Below are 26,600 nucleotides of genomic sequence, written 5' to 3'. Positions count from 1 at the left end.
TTCAGGCCGTAGAGGCTTTGTTTTCTGATTTGAAATACTATGCTGCCTTTGATCCTGAAGAATTATATTTAGAGTCTGCAAACTATCGTGATTTGTACTGTTACCAGCATTTTGGTAATCACTTTCTGCATAAAACAAATTCATTTAAAAATGTGGTTAACTACACACAGTGGGAACATTGTCCCGCCCAGTGGAAGACAGCTCAGAAACGCTGTTTTTTTATTTTAATCAATCCAACCCTGATGCTTTTTATTTTAAGTTGACTGAGAAGTCCTCTTCCAAGGTTAGAGTTACCCACACTAAATTACTGTATTCGAAGTCCTTTATTGACCAGTTGGCTGTTGGGGGCTATGAAATGTGGAAAGATACCATTGATCTTAAATCTGTTTGGGGTTCTAAAAGTTGGCAAGTGCAAGGCACTGAGGTTTGCATCGTGCATGTCTCATCCGAAACCATATGTTATTTCTGAATGCTACTATTTCACAAACCACCTGCTTTGGATTGGCTACTTCTAAAAAATTAAATGCTCCTTCATTTCCTGATTAGGTGAATTTCCCCATTGGAATAATTACACCAGTACTTCCCTAAGTGATTTACAAGCCCTGTTGAAAAATGTCTCTTTTAATGACTCCAGCATTAATCCCGAAGGCTGGCTGCTATGGCAAAAAAGTGCATATTCCTGCCAGCACCGTTTTCTGAGTCTGACCCCTGGCTATACAGAGGTTAGAGTGGATCCCCGTTTTCAGACTCAACATTCAGTCACCACCTATTTTGTAGGCAAATTATGTCGGAGTTGGCTCAGACACTCAACCTTAGCTTCTGTTAAGCTACATTTGTCCAAGCTGACTGACACCATCGACTTAAATGATTTTGTTAAATGTCCTGCTGCAGGCAGATCGAAAATATGGATATATGCTGCTTACAACGAGGTTTGGAAACTGTCACAGATTGAAGCTGCTTCTAGGCTCAGAGCTATCGATCAGCCCAATTTAGAAAAAGTACTTGCCGTTGTAGATAATAGCATTAACACTCTTTCCTCCCGCATTTTCGCTTTGGACAATATTGTTTCATCTGTTGTTCATATTGTGCAAGAAGACGTTGCTGTACTATACCATGGGCAGAATCAATTGCGTTCTGTTATGCAGTTTGCATGGACTCTTCAGACGTTGAAAAATGGTAGGGTGCCTTGGGATCACATGAACATGAGTTTGTTATTTTTACCTTTTAATTTGACTGTTAAACAACAATTTATGTCATTGGAGGATGCCACGTTTTCACTGTTGCATATTGAAAAACTAGAGCTGTTACCATTTTCAGTCGCCTAGTCGAATTCTGCAGTTTGGCTTATCCAATGGTTGATCACTCTCCCTTTTCCCCTGTTTAAATTTGAGTCTTGCATGAAACACTATGCCATAGGTTATTTGAACCTTTATGTAGTGCTTATCTTCATGAAGTTTGGAATCTCCCGTTCACATATAGTTGTTTGAGGGAAGGAAAGGAAGTTTATTTGAAAGGTGAAGATTGCACATCCACACCGGACCATTCATTAGGAATTTGCAATTGCACGGTTCTTGCAATGTCCAGGCACCAAATCTTGCGTGTGTTTTGAGAGGCATCCCCCACCCCGGCTATTACACCGACTTTCACACTGCTTGCAAACTGTAGTTATTTATTATAAATAATGAAGATATTTGTGGTATGCTTGCCGGTATTCCTTATATTGTTACAGTTTCCCAGCGTGTGGTTTGCTGTAAGAATGTCTTCATTCCTCCTCCACATGGGAGGCTCGATGTTTCCATCTGGCCTTCTATCCCGACCTTGAAAGCAGAGTTCAACAATATGAGTCGAATAAGTGCTCTTTTGTCCCAGAAGGAAGTCCCCCTTACATCTGCGCGTGAGACATTTGTCCTTCACATTGCAAATACTCCTACTGAAGTGAATGCCTTATTAAACACAGGCCTGACCCTGCATTTTGGTGCTTAGATTCACACAATTTTTAATGCCTCATCGACCACTGGCCAGGCACACTTTTTTAAGTAGTATGTTCTGGCCTTGTGACCTCATTTCAAACTATATTTGGTGTGATCCCTGCATTTTTTCATTCTATTTTTTCGAGTGCATTCAGCGGTTTGCCATTAGTTCTCGCATTGGGAGCGGGCATACTGCTATTAATTTGTTTACTCCAGAATTGATACGCAATTTGTGCCCCACGACGATCTGCTCTGACTGTTCCTGCTTCGTAAACGGATGTTAGAATACTATGGATCGCTGCCTCTGGCGACTCTGAGTGTGGCATATGGTTTATCTTTCTGGTTCTCATTCTTCACTTGTGTACAGCCTGTTCTCTATTGCTTGGATTGTGGATTTGAATGGGCCCTGGATTTGCGTTTCTGCAACACGGTCTCTCCTGACCTGGATTTTAATCTACTAAAGAGTCCCTTAGTTGCTAATGAAATAGATTGTTCTAGTTTCGGGATTATGGCCTGCGCAGCAGCTCATGGGGTTCTAGGCAATTGGAACATTTGGACTGCTGCCAATGGCTTTCTGGCGCGGAGTTGCTTTGAAGTAAGCCTGAGTTGTCCTCTGATGGTGCTAGAGGCTCCGGCAATCGAAAAGCATGTATGTTCATTTCCGTTACTTAATATGATGGCTGAAATGTTCATGGATGATGACAATGACTTCCTATTGGAGGCAGTTGCGACGTATGGTGCCTATATGCTGTTGGATTGAAGTGTGACTTTTTCTGCTTCATAGACACGTACTGAACTTGTGTGGGATTTTTTTCTCCCCCTGTACTGCCTTAATGTTTTTCTTAATTTTTTAGGTCTTTTTTCACACCATGGTCACCCGTGACTGTTTTCATTAAGTTGGTTTCTTTTTCATTCGAGTTTTACTCCCAAATATCAAGTTTGGCAAAATTCCTGAAGTTGGTTCTGTCTCATTCGAACTTGAACTCTGCGTTCTATAAATCTTGCCTCCTTTATTGTGCGTTCCCCGAACAAGGGAGGGTGTTGTGTGGCCTAGGGCCTGCTTTGTGTGCATGTTATGTTAGCATGGCTTATTAGAAGTTTAAACGCCATTTTACCTTTCGCTGATTTTGCACACAACACTGAATTTCTGTTTTTGTATGTTAGCTCTAGACTTACATCGTGCCCCTAGTCTGAACAGTGAGTGCTGAGCCGTCAAGGTTATCAAAACATTTTAGCTGTTTTACGACATGTCCGTGTAACGCTTTTTAGATACAACAGCTTGGCAGCTGTGAGCCAAGTAAGATTCTGGCGTCCTTATTATCACACACTCAACATGATTTCACACACTTGGAAGATTCTCGTTTCCAGGGATGCAGAGAGACTATGCTGATCCAGATGTAATTTACTCTTATTGAGTGGAAAGGTAATGGGGTCTCCCAAAACAGCCCAAGAGACTTTCTTTAGTTTATAATACATAGGGGCATATTACCAACCAATAGAGATAATTTTTGTCTCTAACTTGTTTAGAGACAAAAATTATCGCCGCAAATCGGCGATTTTTATCGCAGATAAACCTTGCTATTAGCAAGGTTTATCGCAAATGCGATAAAAAACGGCCGCAATGCATGAATATCGCTGAAAAGTCAGCGATATTCATGCATTAGCGAGCAAATGCTCTTAGCCATGTTATCCACCTCCCATTTGATAACATGGCTAAGAACTGCTCCTGGGTAGGTGTTAGCTTTTGGAGATATTCGCGCTTAGCGCGAATATCTCCAAAAGTTGGTAATAGGAGATAGCGATGTTAGCGACTGTTTCCAGTCGCTAACATCTTGGCACGCCCACTTTGCATGTCATTAGTGATAAATATCACTGACATGCAAAGCGGGGCCCAAGATGGTCACTATCTCCTATTAGCTGTTGCTAACTGGTGTTAGCGACAGCTTGGTAATAGGGAGATAATTTTATCTCCGCTTTCTTGGCTTTTAAAGCCCAAAAAGCGGAGATAAAGCCCCTTGATAATATGCCCCATAGTTCCTCTGTAGGGAGGGTGTAAAAACTAGGCGCTATAGGACCTGTTTTCACTATCATTGTAATACGATTCCGCCTTTTGTATTTTATGGAATTGTAACCATGGTGACCATATTATTCTTAATCATATGTATGCTTATGTCGGCTAAAATACCTCACATGAGATCATGTCATTAAAATAAATATTTTAACCTTACTGTGTCTCTTTTTTACTCCTGTTGTAGACTGGTATGAGAGTATAACCAAAGAGTGTTCTCACTTCCCACCATTCCTGAGATGGTCCTAAGTCGCATGTTCTAGGTTGTCTAACCATTGGTTACTTTGCTACAGGACGAAGAGCTAATGTGACACTGATGCTAGCTGATTGGGGTTCTTCTAGGTACTGCGGTGAGTTTCTGGTACACCACAATTCACTAATGTCCTAGGTCTCTGTGCACAGTTCTGTGCATGAGCAGAAATCCTTGCAACACTATCCCCCAGCTTGAAGCTACCATCTCACTCCTAAATGCTAAAACCTCCACTTTACCCAGCAACCCAATTTCCCTGGTGAACACTCACTTCCCCAAACTCCAGAGGAGTACCCTCCTCCCACGCCCTAAAAAAGCCATGCACAATCTGTCCCTTACAGACATTTACAATTTACTGGCTAGCTACAAGACCTCTAACACCAGCACCCTCACTCTCTCCTCTCCAGATAATTCTAATCTTTGCACTATTCCGACCATCTCCCTTGCCCGCACTAAACATCAGACCTGTTCTACCTAGACACCATCAGTCAGGAACTGTATCCCTATCACCCCTAAAAGCCCTAAGACCCTCTTCACCAAAACAGTAATTTCAGAGTTGCGCTGTTATTCTTCACAACTGCAGATCTGCAAACAAACACAAGTTGGAAATCTCAGACTCAATCAATCTACACATTCTTGATATACTTCTCCTCACTGAGACGTGGTTCAATGAGAGTTCTCATACTTCTTTCAATCTTCTGCTCCCCTCTGACTATTCCATAATCAGAAATGATAGAGCAGATAAAGTTGGGGGATGCTTGAACCTTAAACCTCAGGAACTTCCTTCAACTCAAGTCTCTTCCCAACAGTTTCTTTCATACATTCGAATGCCTCTCTCCGGAGCTCTAAGTACAGCACTGTTCCCCTCTCAGGTGTCATGCCATTTATTTCCGGCCTGGTAAAAGTTCTGCCTTCACAGAAGAATTTACTGACTTTGCCAGCGACCAATATTCTCAAAATGACAGACCGATTTTTCTTGAAGATTTTGATTTGCATAGGGGCTCTTTGGAAGACTTGGCTGCCAACAGAATGGCCACTTTTCTCCTCGGAAATGATCTTCTCCAACACAGCATGAAACCGGCACACTCTAAGGGTTCCATTCTTGACCTTGTCATATCTAAAGCAGATTTGCTAACTACTGTTGACCCTATACCAGTAGACTGGTCTGATCACTTATTCATCCCTTTTTCGCTGCACCTATGCCGCTCTTTAACCCATGACAACCTAAACGGACTTCTTCCTGGTTCTGTAACACCAAAAACATCGACCTTGACATTCTGTGCAATTCACTTCCAATCACAGACCCCAACTCTGATGTCAACGATGACACCTCCCAAAGCTTTTTCAGTCTTTCAATCAAAATTGATAAGGTTGCTCCACTACAAAGCAAAAAGAAAAAACCTACTGCTTCTGCACCATGGTTCAATAAATCCCTCTATGAAGAAAGGAAGAATTTGAGGTATCTGGAGAAACAAAGGAGACAATCTCCCTCCACCACTAATCTCTCTAATCTATGTTTAGCAAGCTCGAGATACACACCCACATCTTCCGTGAAAAAGCGTTGCACTTCAGAACCCTCCTCGATGCAGCCAAAAACAGACCTAAAAAGCTATTCGACCTCATCAAAAGCACCAATACGTCTCCCTCAACCATCATATTTGACGACCCACCCAAGAAAGCAGCAGATTTCACTCTATTCTTTGATGAGAAAGTGAAATCGCTTGTGGATCAGGTCATTCACCCTACCCCCCTTGAGGACCGCAAATCATTAGTAGCATGGCAGTATTTTGACGTCATCATTGAGGATGCCCTCCTCAAAAGCATTTTAGAAACAAAACCCTCTAATCATTCTTTTTGACCCCATCCCTAGTGACAATGCCAGTGACTGCTTCACCCACACTCTTTCCTACTGGACCAACCTGATAAACCTCTTCCTCAACCAAGGCTCCGTTCCAGTTGCTCTTAAAGCAGGACAGGTTATTGCACTTCTTAAGAAACTCTCTGCTGATGTGAATGACCTCAACAACTTCTGCCCTATTACCAGCTTCCCTTTTCTTGAGAAAATCACAGAAAGCTGTGTGGCAAAGCAACTTTTCCATCACATCAAGAATAACAACCTCCTTGACTAATTCCATTCTAGTTTCATGCAAGGCAGTAGCACTGAAACAGCCCTGCTTCAAGTGATTGACGAGGTCCTGCGTATACCTCATTTTGGTGGGTCTTGTCTTTTCATTCTTCTTGACCTATCCACAGCCTTTTTTTTTTAAAACAGTTTTTATTATTTTATTGATGAAACATAGGGCATACATTAGTCATACAGTGCATATGTAGAGAATGTCAAATGCAATATGCAATTTGAATATACATATGAGAGGTATATGTATAATTATGGCAATGAAAGTACCCAGTACAGTGTTTAAGGTCCACATGCCCACTCCACCCTCACTCAGAGTCATCCTCGCTATCTAACACCGGTGGTTCGCACCTATCCGCAGCCTTTGACACTATCAACCACAACAGTCTCCTGCACATTTTAAAACAAAGGATGGTGTTTGAAGACACAGTGTTTCATTCCTTTCAGATAGATCTCAAATTATCAAAATAGGAAACGCTCTCTCTACTTCAATGACTGTTGGATAAGGGGTACCTCAAGGCTCTATCCTTGCACCCACTGTGTTCAATCTTTACATGCAACCATTGGGAAATATCCTTAAAAAAGCCAGGATCCTCTATCACCACTAGGCAGATGACACCCAAATATACCTTACGGTGTCCTCCACACATGACATCTCAATCCTCAACACCACCCTCAACTCCATCCAAATTTGGATGTCAACTCATCAAATTATTCTGAATCCTTCCAAAACGGAATTCCTTTTTCTCTGTACGTCACTTTCTCTTTCTTCTGTTCAATCAAGGATGGACATTCTAAACTTACTTAACAACAAACCTATTGTTGTCGACAGCGCTAAATCCATAGGTTTCATATTTGATAAAAGGCTCAACCTACACTCCCATATCATTACCATTGCCAAGAATGCCCGTTACCACTGCACCTTCTCTGGAGGGTTAGGCGTTTCTTTCCTGTGCAAGACTTAAAAACCTTGGTCCAATCACAGGTTCTCTCCAGATTGGACTACTGCAACTCTCCTTGCTGGCCTGCCCAAAGCCCACCTTTCTCCTCTTAAATCCTTCCTCCATTCAGTGTCACGTTTCGTATATGGGGCCAAAAGATATGATCGCATCACTCCCATACTGTCTTCTCTTCGTTGGCTTCCCATTGAAGCAAGGTCAATTTACAAGACTGCCTGTATCACCCACAAAGCCTTACACACTTTCACCCCTCGCTATCTGGAGAATAAACTCAAAATCTCTGGCGTCTCTAGACCGTCACGCAATACTGAAAAACTACTGCTCGAGCCCCCTACTATCAAAAGGGAAAGATGCATGACTTAATCCTTCTCAGGCAATGCGGCTAGAATCTGTAACTCACTTCCTCCAACCCTCCGAACCACAGCCTCTATCCGGACATTCAAAACAGATCTTAAATATCTTCTCTTCATAAGACCCTTGCAGGCATAATTCAACTCTCTCTGTTGACCCTCAAGGCTGCTTGGCAATCATTTGACGCAACGCTGTGAATATGTCTTCTTTACCTGTATTAAACAAAGTCTTGCCCCTCTTATTTTATCTTTACTTTTTCAATTATCCTGATTGTATTTGCAACTTGTTAATGTGTTATTCTCCTTATGTAACTTGCTTGGTTCTATTGTAAAGCACTCTGACACCTTTGGGTAAAGTCTGCGCTATATAAAACTGCATTAAGTAAATAAATTAATAAATTAAATGAACCACCCGGCTGCAGGGCCGCTCTGAGCTGCTGAGCACGGGAGTGAAAGGATGCAGTCATGTGTGATTTACCACAAGTGGGTGTGCGCGCTCCCCGTCTGTGTACTTTGCTGGCTGATGTGTGTGTGTGTGGATTCAGGACACGCCTCCTCGGCATTACTTCCATCCCAGGCGGCTCTAGTATAAAGCTGGGCAGTTCTTGCAGAATCTGGCATTTCTGCAGTTCAGTTCTTGCTGCGAAGTGGAATTAGGCGACGGAGCTAAGCGGCCCCCCCTGCCCTCTGTCCGAGATTCAAGGAGGAGGCTTTTGCAAACATGGTGCTCGATCACAAAGAGTTCGCCTCAGCTGGCAAGAAACCCGGGCTGCAGATCTGGAGGATCGAGAAAATGGACCTGGTTCAAGTGCCCGGGAGTCTTCACGGCGCTTTCTATGTGGGGGACGCATACCTGGTGCTGCACACGGTCATCAGGCAAAACTCCACCTCGTACGACCTGCACTACTGGCTGGGTGAGTACCAGGCGTGCTTTTATGCTGAGCAGTGAAGAAAGCAGACAGACTTTGGGAAACTTTAGCTAAGATTCGGAGTGCGTCTTCGCAGAGAAGCACCGGTTGAGGCTGGAAATGGAGGTGCGAGCCTGCTCAGCATCATTAAAAAAAGTCGCACGAGCCAGATAAGCTTGTGCACGAATGCAACTTTAGATGCAGGCAGTAATGCAAAGTTGGCAGACAGGATTGCTAACGTGCGGGTCCTTTTTGCAGCTCTGATGCAATGTTTCTTTCTCTTGAAAACATCTGGCTTTTTTGCTGCAGAGTCAGTTTCATTTTAATTAGTCACTACTACTTTCATGCAGCAACGAGAGAAGAATCATTAAAGGGTACCCGGTCCGTTTCATCTCGTGCAGTTGATGGTGAGAAATTTGCAGGCAGGCTCCGCGCATCACTTTTCTTGGGGGTACGTAATTTAGAGTAATGCTAGCGCTTTTCTGAGCAAGAAGGCTTTCGGGGAACTAAAGACTTCGACTGAGAGTCTAGGGTCTGGCTTTACTTGGAGATGGGGGCCCCGCGAGTACCCTACTTCTTTTAATAGGATTCTTTTTCCAACCACTTACAACACCTTGTACTACAACTTGACTGCTATGCAGGAGTTGCATACTCGCTTGGGTTGCTGAGAGAGAGAAAGAGAGAGAGTGTCGTCCATCTGGGCATTTAATGTCTACTCAACACGTACATGGCGTGTTCTCTCATTTTTGTTGCACCTTTAAACAGCTGCCTGACAGATCAACGTCCCCTTCCGTGCTTTATTAACATCAACAATCAAACATGTGTCACTTTGCTGTCTCTCGCTGACAGCAGTAATGCCGAGGGTGCGGCGGGTGCTAAGAAACAGCAGTCATAAAACGCAGAGGGTCTAAAGTCCCGAGTCTGCACGCTGTGGTGCAAAGAGCTTGCTGCCCAGGATCACACCTCGCAGAAGCCTGGCTGTGTGTGAGCTTCACACTCACCACGTCACACTTTGTTGATCAACGCTTGCGGTGTAGCTGCCACTTCTGGTGTTGGACTCTGCAGGGATGGCTGCACTTCTTCCACTCTGGCTACCCCCCCTCCACACACAACAGAGACGTTTTAAGGCATGGGCAAAGTGGGCTCTGGCCCAGGGCCCCAGCTTTTTAAGGGCCCTTCTGATAGGGCCATCTCTGTTCTGCAGAGGCTTGACTTGATGTCCTTGAATAATTCTTCAATAGATTATTTTAAATACTGTTTCTCTTTCATTTCTTTTTGATGTGAGGGGTGTGAAAATCTTTTACAGACATGTTGCAGAGAAATATTGTGTTTATGTTTCATTCAACATCCATAAGTAAAGATTTTTTAGACCAAAATATGCTCATATATAAAAAATGGGAGGATCTTGTCACAGAGAATATTTGTAGTAATGGTGAGCTGCTGTTCTATTACAATATTAAAAACACGCATAACTGTCCATGAATATTAGATGTAACAACTTTAGAATTAGAACGACTGCACTGACAGTGACCTGGCCAAATAGGGCATGAAGGAGCTTAAACTGGGTCATAAATTCAAAACTGTTCTGAACAGGGGGCCCCAAAATACAATCAGCATCGGCCCCCAAAATCCATAAGATGGCCCTGCACACACACACACCCCACCCCTGTCTGCCGCCCTCTTTTGTCCCAAATAGTTTCTCTCCCCTCCCAGGGCGGAGGCACATAAAATGGGGATTCGTGGTCTCTCCCAGGTTGATTTCTTCAGATTGAATGTAGTAATGCCTTGCTTTAAGCCCCAGCATTAACATAAATCCATGTTTCTGCAAACATTAACATGTTATTCAGCGGCCTCCACCCCGCCTCCAGCCACTGTCTTCAGGGACGAGGCGGAGGCTGCGGGCAGCGGTGCCGGGAAGAGCTGTCAGTGTCAGACAGATGTGAGCACACGCCCTGCGTGGCTCGCTGCTCTCTCTCACTCCGGCAGGTAGAACCTGCTCTGTGCAGAACACAAGTATGTGTTCACCGGATTACACAGGACACAGGCCCGGGGTCAGGATCACATGCTGTGGAGACGAGAGTGAGACACTTAGACACACATCAGAGTCACGGTCGCCTGACTCGAGCAAACTTGGAGCACTCAATCACCATTCATTCGTTCGTGCTTCTCTCCAAGGCGATAAGGCAGTGCCGTAAGTGGATGAAAAAAGGCGTGTGTGTGTTTCGGGGGAGTGGCTTTAAAAGGGGTGTGGCCAAAGGAGGAACTGGGAATCCTGTGCAAGAGACGTGGTGTAATAGCATGGCTTGAAACCTGTGTAATACTATCCCGTACTTCACACAGTGCCACCTGATCAGTATTTGGCTGCCTTATGTGAATTTAATGTTATTGCTTCCAGACGTCGCCCAAAAACAAATGCATGCACCTAAAATAAGGCACACCTGAGGGATTTGTCAAAGCTAGTCAGCTGTATCAGATACATGAATAGCGATACTTTCGTTGTGAATAATTGTACTCAGGAAGTTTTCTTTCTGAAAATAAGAGACTGTGAATTAAACTTTATTAAGGTCTGTAGAATGGGTAGTAAGTGTTGTGGGTGTGTGTGCTGGGCCCCTTGTGGTGGCTGAAGCTTGCGCAGGGGCCTGACGCGGTGCCGCGGCAGTAAGCACACACACACCTCGTCACGGTCGGAAGTGACGTGCACGAGCGCCCGTCCTCCTTTTATTGGACCCCGCAGGCCACGCCTGGCCTGCGGATGTGTGGATGCGTGTGCGCAGATAAGCTAGACCGTTACATCACTAGATCCCTATCCAACTCTATAAACATTTTCAAAAAGTCCGATGTTTTCTTGTACATTGTGGTGCGGGTTTCTAATCAAAATGCTCCTGTCCTTGCATGTCCCTTGGTGTCAACATCAGGGCCTCAGCAGACAGGCATAGTCCTTTAACTTTTGACTCGGTGGTGGATTGGGTCGCAGGTTGTACCTCTGAGCGTGGCCCCGGCCACTTTCTATGCTCTGATAACTGTCTATGACCGTGTCCGGCGGAGTCGTGGACATCAATTCCGGTTCCAATCTCTCCGTCTGACTCCCGGATGGCGAGCAACTTTCTTCTTCCGGCGTGGCTGCCACCTGCAATCCGCAGTTCTCTCCTGGGACTTCCACGCTTGGTCTCGATTTTGCTGAGATTGCTTTGAACCAAGAGACATTCCTCGATATTTCCTCTTCGCCTTTTCTTGCCGTGATCATGGTGCCTTTGGTGGAGGTTACAGTCCAAATGTCTGGCTCGTATCGTGTTTGAAATTTTCCTCCCGGGCGTCTATTCCGTAGGACCACTCGGGTCCCCTGCCTCAGGAGTCTTGGAGTCGCTCTCCGGCGTCGGCTCGCTCGCTGATTCCCTAGGCGCCTCCGTTCTTGAGTCTCCCTGGTGGACACCAGATCCGGCGTTGGTTCCGGGACGCTGAGAAGAAGGTCACGTCGTTGGCCTTGGAACATGAGGGTCCAGGGGCTCCTTTGCGTAGTGCAGTGGGGGGTTCCCCGATATTCCCGTAGGAACTCATGTAACCTCTGTTCAGGGTCAGCTTGCTCCACTACTGCTATCCTGAATGTCTTGTTGAGTGTTCGCATAAACCTTTCCACGTCCCCATTGGCTTGGGGCCATTGAGGTGTTATGCGACGGTGTTGGATGCCTCTGGATCTCAGAAAAGTGGCAAACTCAGCTCCCTGGAAGGGTGGTCCGTTGTCGCTTCGTATTTCGGTAGGGTAGTCGAACATGGAGAATATCTTTTCTAGTGCCGGGCCAACATGTGTGAATGCAGTGGAGACGACCCTCTCCACCAAAGGGTATTTCAAGTAAGCGTCAATGGCCACTAGTGTGTGTCCTTCCCCCGGGAAACTGCCGAAGTCTATGCTGACTTTGGTCCATGGTGCCGTACAAGCCTCTTCCGTGATTACGGGTGCAGGTCTCTCGAGATCGCCAGTCAGCTGACAGGCCAGGCAGTTTTTCACGCACTCTTCTACAGCGGTTTCCAGCTCCGGAAACCACACCTTCTCCCGCATACGTGCCTTCATCTTCGTTGCACCCTGGTGTCCTCCGTGGGCGAGTTGCGTTGCCCGGTGCCTCAGGCTTTGTGGGATCACCAGCCCTGATCCTCTGAGTAGCACTCCATCTTCGGTGGTACTTAGCTCGTGTCTGACGCGCCAGATCTTCGTGAGCGCCTCTTTGTCTTTCGCAACCCAGGAGTTAGGTGGGTGTAGGTAGTCAGCCCACGAGCCTTCCTGAACTGCCTGTAGCGACCTCAGGTATATGTTGTCGGCGGTGGCTGCTTCCTTGATATCTTCTATCGACAGGTGCTGTGGGCAGGAGGTGAGCGCCACCCATTGTGCGTACTCCTCACAGTCGTCATCCACGGGGGCCGGCGCCGGTTGTGTGGGATGGCGCGATAGATAGTCTGCAGGATTCTTGGCCCCTGGGCGGTACACCACCTCCATTTCGTACGACTGGAGTTGGATCACCCAGCGCTCAATGTGAGGGGGGGTGCGGTGCGGATCCTTTGAAGATAGGCACTAAAGGTTGGTGGTCGGTGACCATTACGAAAGTAAGTAAGTAAGTATAAGTGAAAATGGCTACAGGCCCACTTGATGGCGAGGGCCTCTCTCTCGATTTTGGCGTACCTTGTTTCAGTAGGGGTCAGAGCCTTGCTGGCGAATGCTAATGCTGTCCATTGGCCGAGTTCATATTCTTGGGTCAAGACGGCACCAAGGCCCACCGGGCTGGCATCGACGATCACCTCTGTGCGCTTTGCGGGGTCCAAGTAGGAGAGAGTGGCCTTCTCCAAGAGGGCGTCCTTGATACCCTGAAAGGCTTCATCCTCCCTCAGGCTCCACTGCCACGTGGCGTCCGCCTTGGTCAGTGCTCGCAGTGGCTCACTTCGGGGAGCCAGTCCCGGAATGAACCGGCCACAGTACGTGGCCATCCCCAGGAAACTTCTCACCTCCGTCGGGGATTTCGGCGCTGGGGCGTCCTTTATGGCTTTTGACTTCCTCGGGTCGATCTGGATCCCCTCCTGATTGAACACATAGCCAAAGAATTCAATTGATGGTTGAAAGAATTGACATTTTTCTCTGTGGAGTGTCGCTCCAGAAGTGCTCAGTCTCTTTAGGACATCCCGGAGTTGCTTGTGATGTTCAGACGCGGTGGCATAGTGTATCAGGATGTCATCGCTGACATTTATCACCCCGGGTAGTCCAGATAGGAGTTCTCTGATTGTGTTCTGGAACACCTCTGCCGCTGATGAGATGCCAAAGTTCAGCCGCTTGTAGCGCCGGAGACCTAAGTGGGTACTAAAGGTGGTGATGAAGCGACTCTCCTCCGCTAGTGGCAGTTGGTGGTATCCCGCGTTGAGATCAATTTTGGAAAACCATTTCGACCCATTGACGTCGGCCACTATGTCGTCCATAGTCGGGGTTAGATGTCTTTCCCTTCGAATGGCGGTGTTTGGTAGCCGCATATCGATGCACAGGCGGATCTCGCCCGGTTGCTTCGGTTTATCTACAATCACCATGGGTGAGACCCACGGAGTGGGTCCTGTGACCTTTTCGATGACGCCCAGGCCTTCTAGTTTCTCGAGTTCTTTTTCCACGAGGGGGCGGAGGTGAAAAGGTATCCGCCTGTGGCGTAGTGCGGTGGGAGTGACGGATTTGTCAATGTGGAGCTTGACAGGTTCACACTTTATACATCCCAGTCCTCTGAAGAGTTCCGGGAAGCGTCCCAGTAGCTCATCCACTTGATGTGCTCGTATGCGGTTGGCGAATGCTATTAATTTCAGGTCCTCCGCCGTGTGGCTACTTAGCAGCGTGTCAGCCTCTCGGTTGATGATATGAACTGTCGCCATTACTGATGACTCGTCGGCTTGGATGGGTATTATGATTTTACCCTTGAGGGGCAGTGGTGTGTCGGCCCCATAGGCGAAAAACCTTGTCTTGGATGGTAGTACCTCAGGCCGGGGGCGTAGCTTGTTGAATTGTTGTAATCCCATTACATTGACCGTGGCACCAGTGTCAATAATGGCCTTGACCTCGTTGTTCCCCATCTGGACAATGCATGTTGGTTGTGGTCGTCGTCTTTGCTTGAGTTCCCGTGCGAACGAGACGATGTAGGCCTCTTCATCCTCCGACTCCGAGTCATCATACAATGTGGGTAAGTGTCTTTCTGCTTTCGCCAGGGGTGGTTCAGCTAGTGATAGTTGGCGAATGGCCTTGGTAGGTGTTCGTGGTCCCTTGAAGTTCTTGGATTGGTTCTTCCTGCGACAGACCGATGCGAAGTGGTTTGGGATCCCACAATTCGCGCACGTTTGCCCCTGAGCTGGGCAGTCTTTAGCTGCGTGGGGCTCATGTCCGCAATATCAACACCGAGCTTGTGGTGGATCTCTCCCATGGCCCCTCGGTGGCGGTCCACGTGGTCGCGGCCGCACAGCATCTGCACGTTCTGCCTTGATGGGTTCAGGCTTGACTGATGGTCTGTGTAAGGCCTGTTCCATGGCCGTGGCTCTGACGCTTGAAAGTTCGTGGGACCTGGCCAGGATTAATATGTCTTCCAGTGATATTCCGGGTTTTCGCAGGATTAACCCTCTCAGTGTCTTGTCTCTACACCCTTGAATGAGCTGTCGTCTTATGGCTCTAGGTTGGTCCTCGTCAGTGGAGCTGGCTAGTTCCCTGACGCGAGTGTGGAATTGGTCCATCGACTCACCCTCTCGCTGGCGTGCCTGGCCCAATTTGAATACTTCGAAGTCTACATTTAATTGGGGATCAAAGTGGCCATTGAGGGCTGCAACGGCCGCGACATAGCTGTCCGCAGCACCCGTATTGGGTAGGTGTTTGAAGAGCCTGAAGATCTCATCCCCCGCATAGTGGAGTAATAGCGATCTTTTTACTGCATTGTCTGTTTCTCTCGTGACCACGAAGTAGTTCTCCAGCCTCTCAAGCCAAATTTTCCATCGCGGCGAGGCTGTAGAGGGGTCCGCTGCCTCGCTGAATGGTGGTAGCACCCCCGCAGCGGCATGCTGAAACGGGATATTGATGACGGGGGCAGGTGGATCTTCGTCCCCCATGTCGAGAGTGTTCCCGCAGGCACGTGGTCCGCTGCAGGAAGCGTTGCTGTCTTTCCGGCGCCGCTCTGCGGTGCCACGTGGCGGCTGTGCGGCCTACCTCGATTCCGTCGCGGTTGTGGCAATCCTCTCGCGGCCTGAGGGCGTTGAGTCGCCTCTTGGGATCTTCCTGCAGGTACCAGGTCGTCGGTAGTGTCCCTCTAGGGCGTGGCAGGGCCTTCTCTTGCCGGCATCCAGCACACGCGCAATGCGTGGGGGACCACAGGGCGTTTTCCGTGGCTCACGCGCAATGCGTGAGCATTGGCAGGGTGCCGCGCCGATTCCGCACTCACACGGAATGCGTGATATTTGGCAACCGGTCGCGTATCTAAGCGGCCGGAGCAGTCTCAGCGTCGGAAGTGGTGCCGATGGCGCTGTCCCTTTCCTTTTCCCTCGCGCCTCTCCCAAAGAGCGAGTGTCAATGCCCCTGTAGCTGTAGGGGTGAAAGGAGAGGAGGTACTCACGGCACGAGCCAGGGACACGTGGGCCGGCCCAGGGAGGGCAGGCGGCGCAGCTTGGAGGCGCGCGGTCAGGCACCGCGGAGAGCAGCAGACCGCTCCGGGCAGGCTGTTGGTGGACGGGCGAGGGTTGGGCCCCCTCCGCTCGTCGCCAGTGTTGTGGGGGTGTGTACTGGGCCCCTTGTGGTGGCTGAAGCTTGCGCAGGGGCCTGACGCGGTGCCGCGGCAGTAAGCACACACACACCTCGTCACGGTCGGAAGTGACGTGCACGAGCGCCCGTCCTCCTTTTATTGGACCCCGCAGGCCACGCCTGGCCTGCGGATGTGTGGATGCGTGTGCGCAGATAAGCTAGACCGTTACATCACTACAGTAAGGATCCTTCTGTGTGTCTCAGACACTCCCGTCTCCGCTACACACAACTTTGTTCTGCAGTCTCTCATTTTGTTATACATGTTCCCCCCATTCCTCACCCCTTCTTTCTGAAATCCTCCACCTGTATATCTCACATTTTCCTATAATTATTGTTGGCTCATAGTCATATGCAACCATCTCTCTGTATACTCTGCAGCGAGGCTAAAGATTGAATGTGCATCCAGTCTGCACACATGTATGACCCACAGACAGGCACTATGAGAAGCTCACACAGCCTTCTGCCTCTACTTCAGAGCTCTCAATTGTGTGCTGTCATAAACAATCACACACAACCGAACTCCCCGATACTTAGTGGAGACTCAGTTCAAAGGGTGCACTATACAAGAGTGATTTGTCGCATAAACAACATGTTGAAATAAGCCAATACTCTTCGGGAGTGCAAGGTTTAGGGGCTCATGTGAAATGTAAACAGGGGTTCCATCTTTGGCATGCAATACCGTAAGGGCAGGGCTCGAGTCGGGATTGTACTCATGTACACGGTGACCGTGTCCCCCCACTCTTTTCATAGGGTGGACGCCGTCCCCCCTGCCAAGAAGTTGGGCCCCACAGAAGTATGCTGAACATGTGCCTGTGTCATTTTCAGACACCGGGACACGTTCAGAAGCACCTGCACATTGCCTGCTTTCCATTCCCAGCAGCAACGTGCAGGCAGCGAGGGAGCCTTTTTTCACTTCAAGCTGGGCCGAAGTTTAGGGGCCATAAGGCCTCCTTTTCTTTGAATATCTTGACTGGAGGCACCTGTAACCTCACACAAATGTAAATGCCACGGAGGGGATACAAAGGCACACAGCTTGCTATCTCTTCGCAGGTACTTAAGAGAGGCATGCTTTTGCCTTTGATCTCTCCATGTATATAAATGCAGATACTGTAAGACTGTCAGATGGGTTAGTCATTTCCAGTATTTACACAAATAATTTAAATAGCACTATTTTATTTATTTTATAGCACTACATCGTGACGTCATGAGGTCATTTGCATATTGTCTTAGTTGGTCAGTCCCCCACTGCTTTTTATAGGACTTGTGCTTTGTCTAAGGGTTTTACACTCGGTTTGGAGACATCAATATGCTTTGCCAGTTTAGTTAAGGAAATGAATATAGAGACCTGTAGGGAACCACTTCAAAGTTCAGATTTGATAAACCTGTCCCACTTATAGCTCAGGCGATAGAGAAACATGAAGCATTTTCCAAAAGTGTTCCATATACTGCATCCCAGTGTAGGTATATGGACCAGGTGTGTCCCCTGCCAGCATTTGGAACAATAGGTGACAATATGTCACATATTTAAGGTTTGCATCAGGTAACGATAATTGCTGCTGTTACCTACAGTGATTCACAAACGTGTCCAATTTAATTCAATAGTCCCGTATAATCATTGTTGGAAGGTGATGGTGGATAATGTTCACCACAATATGTTTGTATCAAATGTGGAAAAAGTGGTGTGCTGTAAAGCTTATTCTTCTAAAAAGAATGTGCGCAGATGCCCTAGGTTGTACAGGGAGCTCTAAATGAACTTTTTCATTATGCTATAAGGCCTGGCAGAGTGCCCAGGAACATTACTTGATCTGTTGTCTGAAGACCACACTGCCCAGCTGTACATGTTCCTGAGGTAAGGCGTGTAAATCCCTGTTTATTGCTGTTGATCCTTTGGTGTCAGGATAGATGAGAGGTATTGAATTAAAGCCCACCATTCACTGTTCATTGCAATGTGTGACCAGATAATGCAGCACCCTGGTCTTGTAATTTATTAAGGGAATCTGTGTGCTGTGGGAGGTGTGACCAGTGAATGTCAACAATGAGAGGTCAAGCACTCAATGAAAGAAGCATTGTGCAGATACTCAATGCCTAGATATATTCTTGGCTCCATCATTCAGCTGTGGGAAGGGGAAACAACCTTTACAACACAGTCATTACATCGCACTACATTTATAACGCAGTCATTACATCGAAACATCCTTTACAACGCATGTCACTACAACGCAGCCATTACATTGCATGTCACTACAACGCATGACACTACAACGCATGTCATTACGACGCATACCATTACAACGCATAGTACCCCTACACTATCCAACACTTACCTTACTGTTGCACCCCGTGGAGTTAGAATAGTAATTTATACCCCTACACTATCCAACACTTACCCTACTGTTGCACCCCCTGCAGTTAGCATAGTAATTTTTACCCCTACACTATCCAACACTTACCTTAAATGCAATTTAATAGTATGTGTTGTAATGGTATGCATTGTAAAGGTATAATGCGATGTAATGGAATGGGTTGTAAATGTAGTTTAAAAAAATTTGTTGTAGTGGCATGCGATGTAAATGTATGCGTTGTAAAGAATGTTGCAATGTAAAAACTGTGTTGTAAATGCATGCGTTGTAAATGTATGCATTGTAAGGTCACACATGTGTGTGAAGTGATACATTTCTGCCACAGTTAACAGGCCCTTTGCCCTTTTCCCTTTCAACCACATCAGAGACCTCAATCCATCTCAGAGGAGGGACCTTAAATAGGTATTCCTCCATAATTATTTATTTTGTTTACCCATAATATGGCAGTCTATTTAGAGGAGGTGGTCCAATGTCCAGTTTTTACTTACCACCATGAAAAAATAGCGCATTAAAGGACAGTAAAAATAATTGTGTGGTCCCTACAGCAGAGAACTCACATTGTATGGGGGTCATTAGTTTTTTTTTGTTTCCAAAAACAAGATCCTGCTTTGGGGGTTTTGTTTTTGAAAAACTAAAACATGTTGAAAGGTGAGGGAGGGTACAAAGACTTTGACAGTGCCATCTATCAAACTTTTAATTCATTGACTGGAATCACAGTGCCAGGGGCTCCTGATGAGGTTTAGAGTTGTCCGCAAGGCTTGCTGACAACTCTAAATTTGGAGGACCCTTGGCATGGTGGAAGTAAGAACTCTTCCATGCTGACGTACATGCCTCCACATCAGAGTTTTAACTTTAATCCTGCAACGTGCACCTAAAACTGAATTCTGACCCTGAGCATCACCCTAGGCTTAACTTCTAATCCTCACACCAAGGGCCTTGTTATGAGTCTGTTGGTCCACAGACTGCCAGACTCACGGGCGCACAATGGTGACAGTGTTTTGACTGTCCTATTGTGACCATGGCAGTATGGCCGCCCTAGGAACACCGCAACCTCCAGGTATCAGAGCGGTGTCACAATGGTCTTGAAGCCGCAAAATGTTTGGCAGGGCCGCTGCGGCCCCCCAAAATATATTACGGATTTCCTCACCGCCACACTATTCATGGCTGTGAGACCACCATGAAAAGTGTTCATGGTGGTGCAACCTCCATGAAAAGTGTGGCGGTGAAGAAACCCCTGGCGCTTCTGTGCCATGGGGTGCATTCAGGGGGGTACATGTTGTGCCCCCCTATCTGCAGCAGTTGATGCCGTGCAAGTACTGATTTTCACAATCCCATTGCGGTGCCTATTACATAGGCACCGCCGTGGGAATGCCAAAGAACCACCTGACAGACAGGAGACTACTCCTAATCTTGCGGGCAGTTGAATCATGGGTTGTCGGTATGGGAGTGGGGCGGTCCTGCTCCCGATCACGAAACTCGTAATGAGGTCCTAACACTACTCTCTAACTCTTAATTCTTTCTCTAATGTTAATACTAAACATATCTCTACATCTAACTCTTACTCTAATTACTCTTCAATGTTTTATGTTTTCTATGTTTTAAGTGAAGTTCTTTGAAACATATATTTAATCGTAGCAAAATCATCCCTACCACCCAAGCAGCCTTTAGACCCCCAGCACAAAAAATTAGATTATACATGGTTTTACAAATTTACAAAGAAAATACACAAGTTAGGAAAGGGAAGTTATCTGCATGGTTTAATTTGCATGAGGGCAATTAAGGGTTTAAGATTTTCACAGACAATGCTATACACATGTGGGCTGAGAAGCATAAGTGTTTTTGTGCTTAGAATTTAATTCCAACAAGACTATCCTCGAAACTCTTCAAGGCACTTCAAGGTTTGGCGGGGAGGTAGTAGACTGAACAAAATGGATATTGAGTTGTTTGCAGTCACTGTTGGGTGGAGTGACTTTTGCATTTAAAACCACAGCACTTACGACTGTCTACTGTAGACTATTTACAGTATATGTATTTTGTGGTACTGTTGGTCCTCCTAGTTTGATTAGCTGCATTTGACATTGTTAATCATTCAGTCCTCTTTAGTCTCCAAGGTTGGACTGGAGTTCACTTTATAGCCTTCAGATGTGTCAACTTTTATTTATAGATTCATGCTGGATCTGTGGCATTACCATTGTAGGAGGCATATGAGCTTCCTTTTAGCTATTATTTGCAGAGCTAGGCTAAGCCTTTGCATTGAACTTAAATGTCCACTTTTGTGCATGCAGCTGATTCTCAAATTATTTCTAGCATTAAGGCGAAATTGGGTGCAAACCAACTTAAATCTCATCAAGACTGGCGTGTGCTGACAAAATCGAACCCCACTTCATTAATCCATCTGTCCATCTCTGGTCTGAACAGCTGGGCCTTAAGGACCTCTTCCATTCACATCAGTTAAAAGGGTGGTCATGATAGTTGATTCCAGCGTATCAATGGATACACACATGGGCTCTATCTTTCACGGATGTCTTTGCTATTTAAAGATGCTAGAATACATTTTGACGCTTCTGGCATCACCTAATCGAGTACCAGAAGCTAACATTTCATTCTATCCGTAATGCTGTATGAAACTGTTGCTAGTTTAGGATTTACCACACGTTCATCTACTTGGTTGGAGTAGGTCAGTCCATCATTACTGTGGCTAACTTTATGACGCCTGTGGTTTCGAAATCAGTAACTCCCTGTTTTTAGGTGTTACATTTCAGTGATGTTCCCCAAGAATAGGCTAAAATCCTGCATCATCACGGGATCTTACATTAGCAATTTCAGAATATTGGAAATTGGGGGAATCCTTCTTGGCATAAGCTATGGATTATTATAATGCTCGTACTAGAAAAGAAGAAAAAGTAATTAAACCTACACAAATTATTCTCGATTCTGTTGATCTGCCACATGTGTATATGCTTTACTCAGCATATATTTCGTAAGACTATTATTCATTGTGAAGCAAGAAGAAAGTCTTTTGTATCTATACTCCAAAAATAAAACTTCAACCAAATACTTTCACTAAACATGCTACTTGACATTAAATGAACGTGGCAGCCAGATTGCCCAGTGAGGACAATACAAAAGGTGTGACAGGGTGTGGGCATCTTGAAGGTTATTTAGAAATATGCAGTGGTGTGTCAAGGTGACTACCAGAATCTACAGCTTAATGGCAGCTGGAAATATTTCCAGAAGAGCCACCAGGTTCTAGAGTTTGGCATTTTTTTGCGAAACAATAGATGGGTAGCAGATCAGTTGGCACATTGTCACAACATAATTTTTTGATTTCCTAGTGGTTGTTCACTCGTATTTTGGGATGTTTGCAATGCAGTGGATGTTATTTGTTGTGGACAGCAAATCAATTGCAGGGACTCTTACATTTTGTGGCTTTTGAGGAGATTTGTATTGATTTGTATGAAGTGGATCCTACTGTTGACAGCACAACACTTTCATTTATAGAGAAAATGGTGGCTAGTGTGCTAACTCATGCACAGTGGTTGGTCTTCTATGGGTTCTAGTTGGTTCAAATACTACGAATGTAGTGGAGGATACACATCTGAAAGTTTAGTGGCTAGCTGACATTACGAAGGAATTGTCCATGCAGGTGACACAGAGGCACGTAGAGAAGATATTAATGGCAATTGCTTACAGTACAGACCATAAGGGTAGAGGGAACTTGAAAACTTGACAAATGCGTCAGGTCTAATTTTAAGGGACTGCATGTCATACGCGCGGTTCCCAGTAGGTAGTTATAGCTAGAACCTATTTTCCATTGGAAAAGCATTTTTTGACCTGGCTATAACTTAGGCGTCGTTTGACTAATCTGCATGACATTTTCCCCCAAAAATGTCACAGTGGGAACTATTGATTGGGAAAGTTTGGGGGTGATCTGTGGAGTGGGGACTGAAAATTTGGGTCGCAAAATACGGTTGTGTTTGTAATGTAATTCCCATAGGATATCACCAACATGGCCACCAGGTAGGAGCTCTTCCTCAGAGCTCCCGGGTTGGGGATCACCAAAATTGGTATGTATCCCCGGATAACCCTTCCATCCACCTCTCGCTGCAGCACGCCACAGGAATACCACAAACTGCGATCACCGAGAAACAAGTTTCATGATTCTGGGGTTACCTGCGCCGAAGATTTCCGAGAGAGGGTCGCAGCATTCCCTCCAACGCTGGCCATCTTGACCGCCTCTTGAGGAGACACCGTGGCGACCTGTTGTGAAGCGGGTCCTCAATTTGCTTTTCCAGGGTTCGCCCAGCGAAACCTCAATCGGGCTCGTGGTGCCCAGGTGAGGAGCCCACCTCTCAAGTTGTGACACCCCCAGCCAGAGTGGATGAGAGCTGGCTGTATGTGTGAGTGGGTGTCCGTATGGCAGTGTCGTTGAGTGATTGGATGTCAGTGGTATATGGGAGAGTAACTGGATGGGAAAGGCAGTATAGGTGAGTGTTGCAGTATATACGTGACTGTATGTGTGAGTGAGAAATTGTGAGAGTGGCTGAATGTGTGTACTTGTGTCAGTGACTGTATAGGTGAGTAAGTATGTGTTAGTATGTGTATGAATAAGTGAGTTGGTGTATGTATAACTGTATAGGTGAGTGAGTGACATATTTATAAATGTGACATTCAAGACACACTATTTATGTCAGATTATGTTCTGTCAATTACATTTTTGTGACACACCCAACTGATGTAGTTTGTCATATTATATTATATTCTCATTTCAATTTTAGTTTTCTTTAGACACAGCTTTACTTGTCTGGGAGACCTCAAATTACCAAAACTTTAAAATGTATGTTTGAAGTAGTACAGTGAGAATGGGCTTAGCTCCGCCCACATGAGCCAGTCTCTTTCATCGTTTTCAGCAGTTGCCATTGCTTAGATAGGCTTTCCTTCATGGCAATGCTATTTAGAGGATGGCTACACTACCATTTGTGTTCTTCTTGGCAGTGTTACTCATGTAGTCCTTTTGTTACACTGCAGATGCAACATGACATAGCTTGTTATTCAGAGTCAGTGTGTGTTCTTTGATGTATTTACTATATTGAGACATTGCTATTTTAATTGCAGTTTTTTTTAGGAAGCATGCCTTTTGGCAAGCTAAGGCTGATTACTAATAACCCTTACAAGTTTATTATTTACTTTGCTTTAATAATAATTACCAAATGTAGAACGTTTTTCTCCACGAAGTAAAGATGTGAACCGCCATAACCTTTCTACAGCTGCCAAAAAACACTAGTAAAAAGTCAAAAGTATCGAATATGAAATGTTTTTCTATTTATACTTTGAGGAAAGGCTTGTGATGGCTTAAAACACAACCTACATCTTCTAACTCCTTTTTAAATACTCTCCTTTTTGGGTACAGTTTAACTCTGTTGATGCAGATTATTTAGCGAAGAGGCCCCACTTGCAGCTCCAATAATGTTGTAGACCAAGCGGTTGCTTTATCATAGTCTTTTCTGTCTGGACACTTGGGACCACACAACATTTCACCCATTGTCAAACACTTCCTTTAACAAAAAGTCAGCCAATATGCTTTACCAGTTCATGTTTTAGAAAAGCTAGGCATGTTGGCTTTGCCATTGCTTTTTTATTTATACAGCATTTTTTTGTATAATGCCTATTACAAAGGATCTTTTCAGGGACACACTTTGGGCCTGATTACGAAGAGTGTCAGAAAGCCTCCAACCACTGGTCGGAGGCTTTCCAAGTCTCATCGCAATTTCAGTTCTGACCGCATCATTACGATCGAAAGTGAAACTGGTTGGTCATTCCGGCTGGATTCCTACGGGCTCAAGTAGCACGTCAGCCAGTCGGAGGCCTGCCCCATATCCCTATTGATGGTATTCCACCATAAGGATTACAATTTCGGTTTTCAACAGGCTCTCCATGTCGGGCTTTCTGACATAGAAAGCCTGTTGGAAAGTGACATTGGGGGCCAATAGCAGGGTCCCCTTCACCTTGTGGCCTCTGGTTGTGTGCCTAGGTGCCCCCTGTTAATTCCTGCACCATGTGGCAGGCACCGCAGACATGAACAGATTCTCCAATTTGTCTATGTGCTACAGCCGGTTTACGGCCGCAGCACAAGCTCCCATAGACAAATGGGAGTATGGAACTGCACCATGTGCCGTTGCATTGTAATTGCGGTGTTGGAACCACAGACTCAAGGTTGGTGGTCCCGTGACTGCAACAGTGTTGGGCAGACGTAAGTCCACCCGACATCATAATTAGGCCCTTAAAAAATCATGTTAACATATAATTATGCGTTTGATGCATCTTTTGGGCAAGGAAGTTTTGTGTGAATCATAGTTCTAGCTTCATGAAAGGTGTATGGGAGAAGTACGTTGTAGGAGGCTGATCCAGAGAAAGGGGCAAGAATAAGGATGAGAGGATGCAGGTGATGTATGAGTGACTGTTGATGTCTCCAAAGAGTTTAACTGATGTGTTATGTAGATGCAATGCCAGTATGTTGAAAAGAACATTTATTGCAATGTTTTTGAGACCATTAAGGTCTATGGGTTAGTAGGGAAGAAGAACAGACTGGAATTGAGGATGGAGTAAGGAGAGATGTGGTTACGGTTTACATGGACTTGAACTAGACGATGGGATGACAAGGCATAAAGATACTATGGGATAGATCCATGAGGAGGGTTGGTCCTTCTGTTGTCTATACAGGAGATGTAGAATTTTTAAAGCTTGTGGGTCAGCGACTGCTCGTACACCAGTATGGAGTAATAAGTGAACAGCATTCAGATTTTAGGGATGTGAGGAAAGGTTTGTTGAGATTGGGGAAAGGTTTGGTGAGAGTGTGTATTGAACAAAAATAATTCGGGTTCATTAGGCCAGAATTGGGGTGGCCAGAGAGAAAGATTTAAATTTCACGAATGGGAATTTGGCAAATGAGAGAAGTCCTGCGCTGTACATGTGCCGGGAAGACATTCCATTAGTAGCTGTGCAGCCAGAGAGGCAGAGGAATAACATTTGTGAAACGGCTGTGTTATAGCTTTGAATGAGTAGAAACTGTTTGCTTGTCCACGGGTGATCCGACTGGCACAGCTGTATATAATTCTGCACCTCCTGAAGTGCCAACTACCTCATTGATTTCGCATCTGAGGCAAGGGTACTTTGGGCAAGGGTACAAGGCACATGCTTGTCCTTAAAAAGTGATTTAAACAGATGTGGGGGAGATAAGAGGGAATAAGCCCAGACTCCTTGAGCCTGTGTCCTGCGCAATGAAGTATTGCGGAGGATGTATGACGTTTCAACGCATGCTTTTACCATGCATGCCTTTACAACGCAGGTTTTACAACACAAGTCGTTACAACGACTTGCGTTGGGGGCGCTGGATAGTGAATAGTTTAATTTACTATTCGAACTCCAGTCCCCGTGGATAGTAGGGAAGGTGTTGGATAGTAAATTAAACTATTCCCTATCCTAGAGCGCCCCCCCAGCGCAATGCGTTGTAATAACTTGTGTTGTAAAAGTTGCGTCATAATGGTAGTGCGTTGTAAAAGTTGCGGTGTAAAGGATGTTCCCCATTGCGGAGGCTAGGAAGTCACAGCATGTAGCATGGAGGCAGAAATTATTGTTAGGGAACCTGGCATGGGGTGCTTCTGCGTCCTAGAGTTCACAGCAAGATGTGCATATTTGTTCAGACAGGACGGCGGTAATCTCGTTTACCTCAGGACAGCAATCCATATAATTACACATCAGATGCTGGTGGCTTGCTTTTTGAAAGAGGGAGCAGTCCTGAGAGTGGGCACATGA

The 26,600-nt window shown here is 45.9% G+C and overlaps 1 protein-coding gene across 1 annotated transcript in view; it reads left to right on the top strand.

Annotated features, from left to right (window-relative positions):
- The first annotated feature begins 8,200 nt into the window (after positions 1–8,200).
- Positions 8,201–26,600, top strand: part of SCIN (scinderin) — a 308,708-nt gene continuing 290,308 nt past the window's right edge. The window contains exon 1 of the mRNA XM_078663781.1: positions 8,201–8,645. Within this exon, the coding sequence (XP_078519907.1) occupies positions 8,453–8,645 (193 nt within the window). The 5' untranslated portion in view covers positions 8,201–8,452. The remainder of the gene's footprint in view (positions 8,646–26,600) is intronic.

The sequence above is a fragment of the Lissotriton helveticus genome, chromosome 10, assembly GCF_964261635.1.
Source record: "Lissotriton helveticus chromosome 10, aLisHel1.1, whole genome shotgun sequence".
Classification (NCBI taxonomy): Eukaryota; Metazoa; Chordata; class Amphibia; order Caudata; family Salamandridae; genus Lissotriton; species Lissotriton helveticus.
Note: the sequence above shows the minus strand (reverse complement) of the source record. Positions and strands in the feature narration are given on the sequence as shown.